Source organism: Oncorhynchus kisutch, linkage group LG17 (assembly GCF_002021735.2).
Source record: "Oncorhynchus kisutch isolate 150728-3 linkage group LG17, Okis_V2, whole genome shotgun sequence".
NCBI lineage: Eukaryota > Metazoa > Chordata > Actinopteri > Salmoniformes > Salmonidae > Oncorhynchus > Oncorhynchus kisutch.
The window spans coordinates 50,636,082-50,652,422 of NC_034190.2; the positions used below are offsets into that span (position 1 = coordinate 50,636,082).

The window sequence follows — 16,341 nt, forward strand, 5'->3', positions numbered from 1 at the left end:
AATTTTTGGCTTCCCTGTCAAATATGACGACGGAAGAAGGGTGGGTGTGTAGGCATAGTGCCACAAGAAAGCCGTATGATCATGGAAATACATCGGGCGGGGCCACACATTTAAAGCGTCGTCACCCTGGTGTGTCAGTGACGGGAGCCAACTCAGCCAAGAAGACAACAACTTCTCACCGCGGCATTTAAGCAGCTCTTTGCTCCAGATTCAGACCGGGCTGAAGCCTTCACCAAATCTATTGGGATGTTTGTCGCTGCAGACATGAGGCCATACGCTGTTGGTGAAAGTGCTTGAGCCACGCTACGAAATCCCCTCGCGCACCGCACCGTACCCACTTCAGTATGAAGATCGTGCCAGATCTTTATGAATAGGAAAATATCAAAATTGTCGACGAATTATCCAAGGCATCCTCTGCTGCCCTCGGCACAGACGGGTTGACCTCCAGGGCAACGGAAAGCTATGTGACTGTGACTGCTCACTACACCACAGAGGAGTGGACCTCCAGGGTAACAGAAAGCTATGTGACTGTGACTGCTCACTACTCCACAGAGGAGTGAGAGATGAAGTCCGGTGCTACAGACAGGCCCCTTCTATGAGTCAAACAGGCACAAATCTGGCGCAGGTACTGCTAGGAGCAGTAGCAGAGTGTAAGCTAGAGAGGCCCGATAGCAATATCCCAACCACCAAATAAATGCAGTGATAGAGGCTGGACTGGGGCCACACATAGCTTGCTTTGCACATGTGATCAATTTAGCATCCCAAAGGGGAATCTCAGTGAACCAGATGGACCGCCCCCTTGGGAGGATCAGGAACATGGTTTCCTCTTTCCACCGAAGCACAACAGCCACTCATGTGCTTGAGACCAAGCAGGAAATGCTACAGCTACCGACCCACAAGCTCAGACACCATGTCACAACAAGATGGACCTCCACTTATGACATGTTGGAGAGCCATCTTGAGCGGCAGTGACAGACAAGACCCTGAAAAAAACATTAAGACATCGTCACCTTGTCCGATGATGACGTGAACGTGGCAGAGGAGGTCCTCCAGGAGCTCAAACCCCCCAAAAACTCAACCCTATTGAGCACAGAAACTGTCTGTGTCCATGATCCTACCTCTGAAAACAAGGATTCTACAATCCGTGGCCCTAAGTAAGGAATGGTGGCACAGTCACTAGAGATGTCAAGGCTGCCATTAGATAGAGGACCTGAATGCCAGATACCAGCAAAGTTATATTTGTCTCCTCTTTATTTGTTGCTGATCCGAATACTGATCCCATCCGCGACTCAAAACCGCGATCCGAATCAAGTTGAAGAAACAGCTCAAGATTGTTCAACGGAAACAGGAGGCACCTGAGCTCCAGTTTGAGTCCCATAGCAAAGGATCTGAATACTTATGTAAATAAGGTATCTGTCTTTTCTTAAATTTGCAAACATTTCAAAAAAACAAACTGTTTTCCCACTTGGTTATTATGGGTTAGTGTGTGTAGATTGATGAGGAACATATCTTTAAAAAAAAGAACAAGGCTGTATGTATAACGTAACAAAATGTGGAAAAATGGGTGTGAATAATTTACGAATGCACTGTATGTATGCATGCATATGTACATTCACACAAATACAGTCATGAGAAGCACAAATAAAACATACTGTAGTAGTTGTGGTTACGGAGCCAGTTTTGGTTGTGGCCCTCTCTGGCACTGCCCGCCGGTATGGGCCTCTTGGCCAAGAACTCCTCGATGACCGAGAGGGTGGACAAACTCTGGCTGCAGGAGACATAGTGGAGAGGGCGATACGGTGAGGGGTCCTTGGAAATTACAGTCAAACTAATTAAACCAGTTGAGATGAGGTTTGTCCGTCTATATATGCTGCCATTTTACATTTACGTCATTTAGCAGACACTCTTATCCAGAGCAACATACAGGAGCAATTAGGGTTAAGTGCCTTGCTCAAGGGCACAGACGCTAGGCAACCTGCCGCCGGTTAAGATTTTACATGGCAACAGTTGTTTTAAAGCGGCTAAAAGAAAAACTTGTAAAAACTTAAGATCAAAACAGTGAACAAAATAGTCAAACTTGGCCTTGTGCCGACCTGAAGACCAAGATTTTGTCTCCCTTCCTGACGCTCTCGTCGATCAGGTGGAACAGCAGGACCATCTTAGCAGAGTTCTCCAAAATCCCTGGCTTATAGTCAGACATGATCTCCTTCGCCTGCAACAGAGAGCGCGAGAGAGATAAGTCAGTACAGTGTAATTGTAGTGCACAGGTAATAACCAGTTTTCACTGAAACCTATGCTAAATGAGCAGTCCTCAAATTGTTTCCCAAGCGGCATAAATTCACGATGACAAACCAACTGCCACTTAAACGGAGTGGAAAACCAAAGGCTTGGCAGTGAAGTGTGGCTGCGTACCCATTCGTAGGTGATGACCTGATTGGCCTTCTCCTGCAGAGCGTTGAGACTCAGCCCTCCGATGCTGTTGGGGTCCTCCGGAGTCTTGCCCTTCTGGTTGGGGGCGGGGCAGCGGGCGTGGCTGTTGGTGATGTCATCCAGGTCCAGGTCCTGCTCATTGGCCAGATTCTCCTTCTGCAGTGCCTCGTACAGCACATCTGTGTGGTTCCAGATCTGGTGCAGGCAAACATTACTACAATATTAGGATGACGTCTAAATGAAAATGTGGACATGTATACAGAATATGATATACTTGTACTTCACAACGGTTTTTAATTCCTGTGCATGCCAAAACAGAGAGCCACACACACACACACACACACACACACACACACACCTTGCAGCAGACGCAGAAGGCCTTGAGTGGGTTGAGGCTGAGCCAGCCGCTGTTGCCTGCCTCTCTGAAGCGGTTCATAAACTCTGTGTAGAGGGCCCTCTGCAGGGGCGACAGTCGCACCAGTATCACGTGCTCATCCTTGGAGGGGAGCTGGTCTCTCAACACGTCGTGACCACGCCTGGGAACAAACACAACCCGAGTTAGACCACAAATATCTCTGCCATATGCTGTGGGTCTCCACGTTCACGAACAAACACAACCAGACTACAACTACAATCTCTATTTGAAAGTGCTTTTTAGTCCAGGAACAGACTTCATCTGGGAAACTGGCCTATAAAGTGTCCCAGAAAAGAGATACTGCACTAGCATCAGTTCATGTGGGTTCTAACCAGCTGCACCAAGCCAGAGATCTCTCAGTCTCACCTCTGGACAAAGCCCTCCAGCAGGCTATGGAGGACATGACTTCGGTATCTCATCAGTTGGACGTCCTGCGGCGTGCTGTCCACACACTGCCCGTTCAAAATGGGCCTCTCAAACATGTTACTGAACTCCTGCCTGGTGCCCAGGAAGTCAGGCCTGACAAAGTCCACCATGCACCAGTACTCTATCAGGTTGTTCTGGAGGGGGTACCCCGTGAGGACCACACGCCGCCGGGTACGGATGTTCTTCAGGGCCTGCGAGGTGCTGGCGTGGCAGTTCTTAATGCGGTGGCCCTCGTCACAGATCACCAAGTCCGGGCCGGGGCGAGACAGGGCCTTCTCTATGCCTACAGGAGGGTAGAGGAAGTGGGGGGGGGGGGGGTCAAGTTAAGAGCCATTTCAGGTACAAATGGTAGCCCTGAAGATGTGTATGTAGGAGTACGATCCAAGCAATTACTTTATGTTCAAATTCATCTGTGACTCATGTTATCTGAGTCACTCATAAATGGCAGCTGTGAGTCATGCTAAAGTGACAGAGCTACTGTGTGACTGTTATCTACAGTAACATGGGTTCTAACAAAGGGTGACACATTAGATCGAGAAAAAGCCTTGTGTGCAGATGGCCTTGCGTTGATGTAAGAAAAGCTGCCATTGTCTGAAAAGTGCAGACCGTGCCCTTTGACCTACTGACCTTTGAGGAGCTCCTGATGCCGGTCCTCTTCGTCCAGGTCGATGACCACCGGTCCTTGGGCCTTCTTGGACTTCTTCCGGCCCGCCACAAAGCTCTTCTTCAGGGACAGCAGGCGATACATCTCATATCCCATCAGGAGCACGCCGCCGTCCCGCGACCAGTCAGAGATCACCTTCGCTCTGGTGGTCGTGGTTCTGAGAAAAGAAGAAGACGACGGAACGCACACAGAAAGAAAGAGAGCACAGAGAGAGCAGAGAGAGAAAGAGCAGAGAGAACAGAGGAAAAGAGATAGCACATCAGTGACAATGTTCGACACATAACAGCACAGCCATTTAGACACATTTAAGTAGACTGGAAGTAGTGACACACTTGGGCGATAGAGGAGTCGTGTTTGTGCATCTATTTATGAATTCATTTTTTTTTTAAACAAACATTTCCCTGGTTCCTGTACAGTCGGGATCATTGACTGATAACTCTGCAACACTGTGTGGTTTGTCTGATGAGCACGGCCAGGCTTACAGAGAGACTTATTAACACATGGGAAAAAATGATAGAGCCAGATGCCAAAGACTCAGCTTCACTTCACTCACAGAGAGGGAGGGAGCGAGGAAGGGAGGGGTCGATAGAGGACAGGATGAGGAACAGCAAGAAAGGAAGAGAAAGAGAGGGATGGAGCAGAGGAAGCGATTAGGTCACTGGGTCAACTGCTATGACAAGTCTGCAGGAGAGCAGTAGTGTGTGTGTGCCAAGCTGTGTGCGATGGAAAGCCACACACTTGATACACAGCAGTGGAGTGCTAGAGCCATATCTTAGGCAGTTGTGTGACGCAGAACACTTAAGCAGAGCGAGGGCTTTGAGTGAATCATCTCTAGTCCCGCACAAACACAAAACCATGATCAAGCCTAAGGCGGCTTCAGCTTTTAAAGAGGAGGGAATGGGATATCTCCGTTCCCAGAGAGGATGGGAAACTCACTTGTGCTCGTCGTTCAGGATGTGGACCTTGAAGGTGCGCGGGGAGACCTGGGTGGGGTCCACGTCCATGGGTAGCGCATCAAAGGTCGGGACCCAGAGGTTAAACTCGGCCAGCCAGTTCTGTAGCGTGTTGACCTATATACAAATATATATAGAGAGAGAGAAAGAGTGTGAGAGAGAGGAAGAGTAAATTCTCAGTCAAGAGACCACAAGCTACATCCGGTATGTACGCAAGTAGGCATTTCACTGTTAGTCCACCCGTTGTTTACAACGCATGTGACGAATAACATTCGAACGCAGAGAGAGAACAGAGTACAGGAAGTCACTCACAGGCACGATGGCGAGCACAGTGTGGGCCTGGGTGTGTCTGAGCACAACGTCTATGAAGGAGATGACCTGCAGGGTCTTGCCCAGGCCCATGCTGTGGGCCAGGATACAGCCGAAGCCACCGCTGCTCTCATAGCGCTCCAGAGACTCAACCAGGTTGTCATAGAGGAAACGGATCCCACCGATCTGACAGAGAAAAGGGCGAGAGAGAGAGAGAAAAGGGCGAGAGAGAGAGAGAGAGAAAAGGGCGAGAGAGAGAGAGAGAGAGAAAGAGAGAAAGAGAGAGAGAAGAGAAAGAGAAAGAGAGAGAGAGAGAGAGAGAGAGAGAGAGAGAGAGAGAGAGAGAGAGAGAGAGAGAGAGAGAGAGAGAGAGAGAGAGAGAGAGAGAGAGAGAGAGAGAGAGAGAGAGAGAGAGAGAGAGAGAGAGAGAGAGAGAGAGAGAGAGAGAAGTGGGATCATTAGATTCAACTCATTGAAATTGTTGCATTTGTTTGACTGCATTGTATACAATGGTTCGTCTCCATGGGGTTTCCTCAGAGACAGACACATTTAATTGAAAGTGCTTTTTAGGCTTAATATGGATCAGGGAAACGGTCCCTATACTAACTGCTAGGCTGCCTGTGTTAACGAGAAAATCCATGTCTGTACTGAGTCAGTTGTACCTGATGAGGTTTGACGACCCGGGCCAGCTGAGGGGAGAGGAACAGGTCTGCCTCCTCGGTTGGGTGGTTCAGGTTGACCAAGACACGCCCCTGGGCGTCCGGTTGGTTCACAGCGTCGTTTGCGTGGGCGCCGGTCGCCTCGGGTGCCGCCGACCGGTCCTCTTCCTCCTCATTGGTGGACTCGCTGCTGATCTGTAGGGCGTCGTCCTCGTCGGAGCTCAGCTCGATCACGTCTACGGTCGAGAAAGGGAAAAGAAAAAGAGGGACACAGTGTTTTTGTTAGTATTGTAGATGGAAATGGAGAAACGGTTAATATACATCTACATCAGGGATGGGCAACTTGGCAACCGGGGTGGGGCCCATTGATCATCAGTTATATTAAAAACGGCACCCGATGGAAAAACGTGTAGAATTGCAGGAAATGATCTTTACAATGTCAGGAGGGGGGCCGCTAAAATGTTTTGCTGGTGAGCCTCTGTGGCCCCTTATGATGAGTTCCGTTTTTTGGTGGCCCCCACCCACATCAAAGTTGCCCATCCCTGATCCATATAATACCCCGTTTCCATTGCATTGTGCAGTTGTCTTTTGATCAAAACAGTCATTTTGACCATTATGTTACACAATACTGCCTAACATACTAAGCTAGCCCAGGGCGGCAGGGTAGCTTAGTTGTTAGAGCGTTAGACTAGCAGCCGAAAGGTTGCAAGTTCAAATCCCCGAGCTGACAAGGTACAAATCTGTCGTTCTGCCCCTGAACAGGCAGTTAACCCACTGTTCCTAGGCCGTCATTGAAAATAAGAATTTGTTCTTAACTGACTAGTTAAATAAAGGTAAAAAAAAATACAAATAAACTAAATATTATATTCGATTCAATAATTTGTGTTTCAATAACACCATTTCTCCAAAAGATGGCATGTGTTTTCACAAACTCTATGAAATGAAAATAAAAAAATAATAATTCTGCCATTATATTTGTCTTCGTATCTTTAGGTAAGCAAATCTTTAAAAAAAAGTTCCCACCTGACCTGTCCTCGTCTCAAAATCGGTTTGCCCCAAAAAATGAAGATAATATCCATAGCTTCTAAATGGCTCTCCACGTCATCTATATTAAGTGATAAGTAACGTTTGTTAGACATAGGCATCCTCCATGCCACATCTCAAGTCTAACAAACGTTATTTATTACTTAATATAGATGACGTGGAGAGCCGTTGATAGAGGGCTTATATAAATCTGATGAATAGGTGGTTATACAAGTTAGATTATAGTAGTGGAGGACGGTTTATATAACCCTGGGCAGAAATGTCACCGCACTGCCTGGGCTGAGGCTGGCTGGCGCTGACATTAACCAGGATTAACCAGCTATTTGCTCCATAAACCAACTTCCATTTCTGACATTGTCACCTTATCCTGCCTTCCCTCATACGCAGGACCCAGCAACACCAGACCGGTCTCTGATGAACCCCCTTCCACCCCGCTGGCTTTAATTGGGAACGAATCTGTTCGGTGTGGATCTATACCCACAAGCAGACTGGTGTGTGTGTGTGTGTCTGTGTGAATAAGTGTCTGTCATGGCCAGCAGAGGAAAAGCACACGATGCCCACCGGAGCTTACATACTTCTATACTATAGCGACTCTCCTTCTCTAGCCAGCTAATCCATCTAAGACTGCTCAGAGCCGGTCCCAGTCGATAACTAACCATGCTATCTTGAGCTAATTTCATGAAGCACTTTCATAAAAAAGTACACTCTACAACGAGACCATTTCCATTACTTGACACACAGTAAGTATCTGACCCACACAAGGTCATCTCTGTTTATAAGGTATAATGAGTGAAATTGAAAACCTAGAGAAACGGGTCGTAACATGACCAAGCATATCAAACATGGAAATCTCCATTTTAATGAGCGATACTAAAAATCGGTGTCTCATAGTGACTGGGGTCTCACCTTGTTTTGGGGCGTGTGCTTCTGTGATCAGAGCCTTGGAGTTGTCCTCGCTGACATTAGTGCTGCTGTAACTGGTGCTCAGGCATATCACATGGTCCCGTTCGGCCACGCTAGCAGACACACTCTGATCTCCTGGAGGGGACAGAGGCAGATATGCAGTGGTTAGTTACTGGAGTGGGTTAAGTATCAAGTCAGTACATTGACATTATGATATGTTATATTTCAATAGAAAAACATTTCTGATTTGACACAAACATTTCTGATTTCACCCTCCAGCTATCAATCATGTGTGTGTGTCTCCTACCTGGAGTGTACTCAGGTAGCAGGGGAACGGGGAAGTGTCCTTCCTTCCTCTGCTGCTCCAGCCTCTGCCGCCTCTCTAGCTCCTCCTGCTGGGCAGCTTTGGTCACCGCCTCCAACTGGTGCTCCCTCAACAGCATTCTACATCCCAGAGAGAGAGAGAGAGGGAGAAGAGGAGAGGGAGAGTAGAGATCTCAGAATAGGCCTCAGGCATCCATCTCTGTTATAGGGCCAACTGACTGACTAGAGTGTGCCAGATTGCATGGGGATACAGTACATTACTAATGCTGTATGTGTTTAGTGCAAACTCGGCCCTCGGGACAAAAAAAGGTTAAAAAATAAATAAATAATGTGGGGGTCCGGAGGACAGAGTTTGGGAAACGCTGGTTTAGAGTGTATTTGTGTGCATGTCTGTTTATCGCCATATGGGTGTTTGTGAGTATATCTGTCTGTGTGTGAGAGAGAGCTTTAATAATGTAATAAACACTTGGGAAATAATCCCACTCATGGCAGCGTGGTTGACTTGTTGCCAGACTGAGTAATACAGAGATCTTCTTCATTCATGAGAGAAAACCAGCGAGACAGGCTAGAGAACACTGGAGAACACAGCTTTAGATGCACTACGTGTGCAGTAGGGATGATTAAGATCACAAGTTAGGGAATTAATGGTTGAATATCACTGTTCATTGAATCTTTGAAGTTGGTTAAGGGCCTATATTGGATGTTGCTCTCTGTATATATGCGATTTTGGATGTTGTAAGAGGTCATACCTGATGTTCCTCCTCATGTGTGTGGGTTTGTTGGAGTAGGAGAGGGAGCTCTTTTTGGTTTCCCTCAGGGACCGCGAGGGGCTTTGGCTCTCGGACCGTGAGGACGGTCGAGAGGGGTGGGTCGGCGTCTCGCCCGAGGGTGAGGTAGATGGGGCGGTGCACTGCCATCTCGCAGAGTCCCCTCCCTGCGCTTCATTCTCCGAGCTGAAGGGAGCGCTATGAGGCTGGTCTGTGGAGAGAGAAGGAGGGAGGAGATCACGATATGCAAGACGTAAAATCAAGGAAAATGGATGTCGATTGAACACCTAGAAAGGCATGCTGTATAACAGGGCATGGATTTCTCCATCACTGGAGGAGTGGTATAGACTGATTCAAGAACAGTTTTAAAAAAAAGACCCAGAAGGATTTATATTTAAGATCCATTGAGACAGTAATCCTTTGTGTTTAGGAGGGAGTAACTTGGCCAGAGCTGGGTACGACTCTGTCTGGCCCTCCTTCCCTGCAGACAGGAGGCACTCTGGACTAGATCTGAGGTGCTTATGTAAGTGCTCATAAACATGGAGCACTTATGAAACACTGAGCGCTGGTGCTGGGGTTATGGGCAGGGGGGCTTTTGGTGCTTCATGGACAGACCGGTTTAAATCACCAGCTTTGTCAGTCAAAGATACTGCCCACATAAACAGCCCCCCCCCCCTCAATATGAACCACATACATTTTTATTTATTTATTTATTTCACCTTTATTTAACCAGGTAGGCAAGTTGAGAACAAGTTCTCATTTACAATTGCGACCTGGCCAAGATAAAGCAAAGCAGTTCGACAGATAAAACGACACAGAGTTACACATGGAGTAAAAACAAACATACAGTCAATAATGCAGTATAAACAAGTCTATATACAATGTGAGCAAATGAGGTGAGAAGGGAGGTAAAGGCAAAAAAAGGCCATAATGGCAAAGTAAATACAATATAGCAAGTAAAATACTGGAATGGTAGTTTTGCAATGGAAGAATGTGCAAAGTAGAAATAAAAAAATAATGGGGTGCAAAGGAGCAAAATAAATAAATAAATAAAAATTAAATACAGTTGGGAAAGAGGTAGTTGTTTGGGCTAAATTTTAGGTGGGCTATGTACAGGTGCAGTAATCTGTGAGCTGCTCTGACAGTTGGTGCTTAAAGCTAGTGAGGGAGATAAGTGTTTCCAGTTTCAGAGATTTTTGTAGTTCGTTCCAGTCATTGGCAGCAGAGAACTGGAAGGAGAGGCGGCCAAAGAAAGAATTGGTCTTGGGGGTGACTAGAGAGATATACCTGCTGGAGCGTGTGCTACAGGTGGGAGATGCTATGGTGACCAGCGAGCTGAGATAAGGGGGGACTTTACCTAGCAGGGTCTTGTAGATGACATGGAGCCAGTGGGTTTGGCGACGAGTATGAAGCGAGGGCCAGCCAACGAGAGCGTACAGGTCGCAATGGTGGGTAGTATATGGGGCTTTGGTGATAAAACGGATTGCACTGTGATAGACTGCATCCAATTTGTTGAGTAGGGTATTGGAGGCTATTTTGTAAATGACATCGCCAAAGTCGAGGATTGGTAGGATGGTCAGTTTTACAAGGGTATGTTTGGCAGCATGAGTGAAGGATGCTTTGTTGCGAAATAGGAAGCCAATTCTAGATTTAACTTTGGATTGGAGATGTTTGATATGGGTCTGGAAGGAGAGTTTACAGTCTAACCAGACACCTAAGTATTTGTAGTTGTCCACGTATTCTAAGTCAGAGCCGTCCAGAGTAGTGATGTTGGACAGGCGGGTAGGTGCAGGTAGCGATCGGTTGAAGAGCATGCATTTAGTTTTACTTGTATTTAAGAGCAATTGGAGGCCACGGAAGGAGAGTTGTATGGCATTGAAGCTTGCCTGGAGGGTTGTTAACACAGTGTCCAAAGAAGGGCCGGAAGTATACAGAATGGTGTCGTCTGCGTAGAGGTGGATCAGGGACTCACCAGCAGCAAGAGCGACCTCATTGATGTATACAGAGAAGAGAGTCGGTCCAAGAATTGAACCCTGTGGCACCCCCATAGAGACTGCCAGAGGTCCGGACAGCAGACCCTCCGACTTGACACACTGAACTCTATCAGAGAAGTAGTTGGTGAACCAGGCGAGGCAATCATTTGAGAAACCAAGGCTGTCGAGTCTGCCGATGAGGATATGGTGATTGACAGAGTCGAAAGCCTTGGCCAGATCAATGAATACGGCTGCACAGTAATGTTTCTTATCGATGGCGGTTAAGATATCGTTTAGGACCTTGAGCGTGGCTGAGGTGCACCCATGACCAGCTCTGAAACCAGATTGCATAGCAGAGAAGGTATGGTGAGATTCGAAATGGTCGGTAATCTGTTTGTTGACTTGGCTTTCGAAGACCTTAGAAAGGCACGGTAGGATAGATATAGGTCTGTAGCAGTTTGGGTCAAGAGTGTCCCCCCCTTTGAAGAGGGGGATGACCGCAGCTGCTTTCCAATCTTTGGGAATCTCAGACGACACGAAAGAGAGGTTGAACAGGCTAGTAATAGGGGTGGCAACAATTTCGGCAGATAATTTTAGAAAGAAAGGGTCCAGATTGTCTAGCCCGGCTGATTTGTAGGGGTCCAGATTTTGCAGCTCTTTCAGAACATCAGCTGAATGGATTTGGGAGAAGGAGAAATGGGGAAGGCTTGGGCGAGTTGCTGTTGGGGGTGCAGTGCTGTTGTCCGGGGTAGGAGTAGCCAGGTGGAAAGCATGGCCAGCCGTAGAAAAATGCTACAACTGTCGCATTGTAGCCAACACTGACAGGCCCAATCCAACCCAATACAGCTCAACCCAGACCCACCTAACCAAGAGCAAAATAGACAAAGCAAATACAGTGCCTTCAGAAAGTATTCACACCCCGTGCCTTTTTTCATTTTGTGATACAACCTGATTTTGAGGAGGTAGGAACACCTGGAGCTTGTTGTTTCATTGAGGTTGCATCCAAAACAGCACCCTATACACTGCACCTTGGTCAAAACAGCACCCTATACACTGCACCCTGGTCATAACAGCACCCTATACACTGCACCCTGGTCAAAACAGCACCCTATACACTGCACCCTGGTCAAAACAGCACCCTATACACTGCACCCTGGTCAAAACAGCACCCTATACACTGCACCCTGGTCAAAACAGCATCATATACACTGCACCCTAGTCAAAACAGCATCATATACACTGCACCCTGGTCAAAACAGCACAATATACACTGCACCCTGGTCAAAACAGCACCCTATACACTGCACCCTGGTCAAAACAGCATCCTATACACAGCACCCTGGTCAAAACAGCACCCTATACACTGCACCCTGGTCAAAACAGCACAATATACACTGCACCCTGGTCAAAACAGTACCCTATATACTGCACCCTGGGAACATTTAAGGAGTAAAAAGTACATAATTTTCTTTAGGAATACAGTGAAGTAAAAGTTGTCAAACATATAAACAGTATAGTAAAGTACAGATACCCCAAAAACTACTTAAGTAGTACTTTAAAGTATAGTTACTTTAGCACTTTAACCCAATGACTCAAACCGGTGCACCTGGCATCTACTAACATACCCTGTTCAAAGGCACATTCCTATTATGTCTTGCCCATTCACCGTCTGAGTGGCACACAATCCATGTCTCAATTGTCTCAAGGCTTAAAAATATTTAATTAACTTTTCTCCTCTCCTTCATCTATACTGATTGAAGTGGATTTAACAGCGGACATCAAAGGATCATAGCTTTCACCTGGATTCACCTGGTCAGTCGATGTCATGGAAAGAGCTGGTGTTCCTAATGTTTTGTACACTCAGTGTACATAGAGGTTACTGAAAGGTTGGGCACCAAACCCTTCCCATATGAAATAGGTAATTAAACCATTTAGGGATACGCAATGTAATCCAGAAGATTGTTTAAAGTGTGTGTAAGTCTACTTGTTGTATATCTGGGCTTTGTCCCTCCGTTACAGCCCCTGTAAAATTACAGACGTCAAAATTCTCTCTGGGACAGATCATAGCTTAAAATGACCCTTCTGTAGGAAGCAAACTCTTTGTCGATTGCCAGGCATTTTATCAGTCCTTGCTCTACATCACCAGTAACTCCCCCCTCCCTGCACTGGGTCAAAGGTTAAAAAAAGGGAAGAAAACAGACTGAAACAGAGATAATTCAGAAAACAAATGTTTTCTTTTGCATGCCTTAATGAACATGACCCTGGTGTTAGGGCCAGGGCCAAACCCATTCAAAAATTCATGAAGGTTACAAGGGTGTGGAGTGGTTAGCGTCTTCCAAAATCAAGCATCGACTTGCTAACAGCAGAGCCTTGCTGTTTAATATTTATTTTGTGCGTGCAGCAAACAGTGAGTGGCATTTTTGAGTTACTTGTATAACTTTATGAGCTGGTAGGTCTGTCCTGCAAATATTTTAGGCCAGAGACTGTATAACATGTTAACCCTGCCCTCGTTAGCATTTTTTTTTAATGGGGATTTGACATGTACTTGTTAGCATTGCTAACCTTCAGATTACAGATGCTAAGTGGGCTTTGAAAATTGTGCCCCTAGTGTTCAGTGCCGGTATTAACGAATATCCCAGGATGGCACAAGGTCGGTATGAAGGTATGACAATCTGGATACCTCCCAAGCCCAATGTGCGTGACCGGTGTAGTAAGCATGTTTATGCAATAGCCGGCACTAAGCCTATTAATAGCTAGGTCAGCTTTGATGATCAAGATCCTCAATTACCCCAACCCTCCTGCCATCAAGACAAAACCCATTGGCACCAGGGGGGGGTGATGTGGGATGGTAGGTTATGTTAAGGCTTTACCATGTAGACCAAAGCCTCATCAGGCCAAGTTAAACTAGCCGGCATCCAAACATGAATTTTAACAGCGTCACTCTATATCGTTAAGCGATTCTGAATTAGTATTGCTATAGGAGCCTCTGACCAGGTGAGTTGCCAGTGGACGCACACACACCTTGAGGAGAACGTCAGCACTGTCCAACCAAACAGTGGGGACACGATGTTACAGTACACAACCCACCGTTACAACCAAAATAAAAGTTCCATTCTCCCAACACAGGACCCAGGAAACCAAAAAAATTAAACTTTCTGAATGGTACTGAACAAATCATGGCAATACACAATCTCCCCTGGTTTCTGTGAGCAGGGACGGAGTGGACTAGCTCCATGGCAACGACACTACACACACATCGAGCCGTGGCAGTCGTCCAATCATAATAGCCCGTGAGTTAAAAGGGGCGGTGGCGTCGCGTGACACTGTAGCACGACAGACTATTACTACACAAGGTTGGGGAACATAATACAGGGATATGGGTTAAATCAACGTCCCCCCCCCCCCAAACTCAGCCGTCCAACCCGAGTAATCCTATTAGAGGGAGGGGTGGTCTGACAAAGGACTGCTGGGATATCAAATAGTAAAACAGCCATGGAGTGAAATGAACCGAGGCAAGGAAATGAACCAGTTATTAAAGTTAAATGCCGCAGAATAGGCCTCAGGACCCGACACCACCGACCCCCAACACGGTTTCCTTCCTGGGGACCGGGAGGGGGACAAAGAGCATTCTGAGGGAAACAGTGTACAGCGCTCCCCCGCTACCCCTATAGTACGCCAGTAAGCCGTATGTTTGTTTGCTCTTGTGGTGTTATTTTGTGTGGAAAATTCTGCCGTGCCTAGTTGGAGATGAACAATGCAGTGTACCAAAACAGCATCTCTGGTCTCTCCAAACCCACTAGCTAGTAATCCTCTTCAGAGAATACACTGAATACAGAGAATTCACACTCATTCATAATTCTCCTGCCTGGCTCCATTCCACAACCACAGAAAACAGTTGCAGTACAAATGGGAGGGGGGATACATTAGTCCTCTGACTGAAGAGACTGTCTCTTATCTATAGACATCACTGGACCTGGGGGCAGGGGAAGGGAGGCAGCCGCAACTGGGGTAGTGGGAGGGGGGTCATATTGGAGGCATTTGAGGCAAAAAACGCCCCCAAAAAACTGACTAACACACAAAAGGTCACCACAGCGACGACAGACTGCCATTCAACATCCTGCCATAATTCAGTCCAGAAGCATGAAGAATGCAGACAATTTTTTCCACTTCACGCTCGTTCACATTCATTTGACTCATATGCATACTGTGCTTCTTAAAGGAGCGTCGCATTTACACACGCAGCAGACCTTCCCTGACTCCCTCCCTCTCTCTCTCTCTCTCTCTCTCTCTCCTGTTTCCCCTGTGGCTGACTGACTGACCCCTCCTTCGTATGGAGGGGCTGGGGTTTCTGGGATGGGAGGGGCTGGGGTTTCTGGGATGGGAGGGGTGTAAAGTAGGGGCGTCTTCAAAAAAGCCACAGGGTTACACAACTGTGATACACTGGCTTGGCTGTTTATGTAACACTGGCAGCTCTACAGGCAGCTCTGGCTAGCGTCACGCGGCGCCCCGACAACAGCGTAGCAGCATGTGCGTAGTACCGAGTACCAAAGACAGACAATTATCAACCCAGAGTGGCAGTGTGCCCTGGAGAATCCCAGGGGGGTGCCATGACGACAACAGTGGCTCAAGGTTGTCATGGTCTCCCTTGTATGTGCCACTCAGACAATGATTGGTCTCGAAAGAGTAACACTTTCTCTTCACCCAATCACTTTTTAACCCAGCGTTTCTCAACCCAGTCATTTCACCATGTCTATTTGATCTATTCTGCAGAGCAAAATTCTGGCAAGGCAACAGCCAGACATTTTGGGATGGATCCAAAATGAGTGAGAGAATGACGTCTTCAACATTTGTCTGAGGTGGACCAGAAAAAGGCAAGTAAATAAATACACGCCTGGCTCAAATAGAAGCCTGTCTTTAATAAGCGCCGGTTGTAGTCAGTGATTTTCTTTTATTAACTGAAGTTTTACGGTAGATCAAATATGTGTTGCCATCGATAAAACATGTGAGGAGTTGAGAAACAGTTGAAACTAGGGCTAGGAATTCCCAGGGACCTAACGATACGATATTATCAAGGCACTTCGGTGCCCATACTATATGTATTGCGATTCGATACTGTGATTTTGATGTTCCAAACATATTGCTCACTATACGTCTGCTCTAGAGAGACAAGACGACATTTGTTTTGATCAGTCATGGAAATAAAAAAGTGCTGAAAACATGTTCACTATTTAAAAAGATGGAGAACAATACATAGGATGAAAAATAAGCGACTAGCACTACCTAACAAATCAATACTTGGGAGTCAATGCAACTATCGATACACCCCCCCCCCCCCCCCCCATCACTGGTTGAAACCACAGGCTTTCAGAATGTCATCTGAGTGGAGTGGACATGTGACACCGGTGCTGATCTAGGTCCATAAATGCCTTGAGTATAGTGTTTCAGAGGCCCTGTTTCCTGGCCTACATATTTGT

At 46.8% G+C, this 16,341-nt stretch overlaps 1 protein-coding gene across 4 annotated transcripts in view; it reads right to left on the minus strand.

Moving 5' to 3' along the window:
* LOC109907847 (helicase ARIP4) overlaps nt 1-16,341 on the minus strand; it is a 66,014-nt gene that overhangs the window by 12,078 nt on the left and 37,595 nt on the right. For all 4 annotated transcript variants that reach the window (XM_020506086.2, XM_020506085.2, XM_031794015.1 and 1 more), the window contains 12 exons: nt 8,877-9,105; nt 8,111-8,247; nt 7,807-7,938; nt 5,860-6,092; nt 5,201-5,383; nt 4,872-5,005; nt 3,899-4,092; nt 3,212-3,554; nt 2,789-2,966; nt 2,413-2,625; nt 2,094-2,212; nt 1,653-1,768 (listed from right to left, as the gene is read on the minus strand). In XM_020506086.2, coding sequence (XP_020361675.1) covers nt 1,653-1,768; nt 2,094-2,212; nt 2,413-2,625; nt 2,789-2,966; nt 3,212-3,554; nt 3,899-4,092; nt 4,872-5,005; nt 5,201-5,383; nt 5,860-6,092; nt 7,807-7,938; nt 8,111-8,247; nt 8,877-9,105 — 2,211 coding nt within the window. The remainder of the gene's footprint in view (nt 1-1,652; nt 1,769-2,093; nt 2,213-2,412; nt 2,626-2,788; nt 2,967-3,211; nt 3,555-3,898; nt 4,093-4,871; nt 5,006-5,200; nt 5,384-5,859; nt 6,093-7,806; nt 7,939-8,110; nt 8,248-8,876; nt 9,106-16,341) is intronic.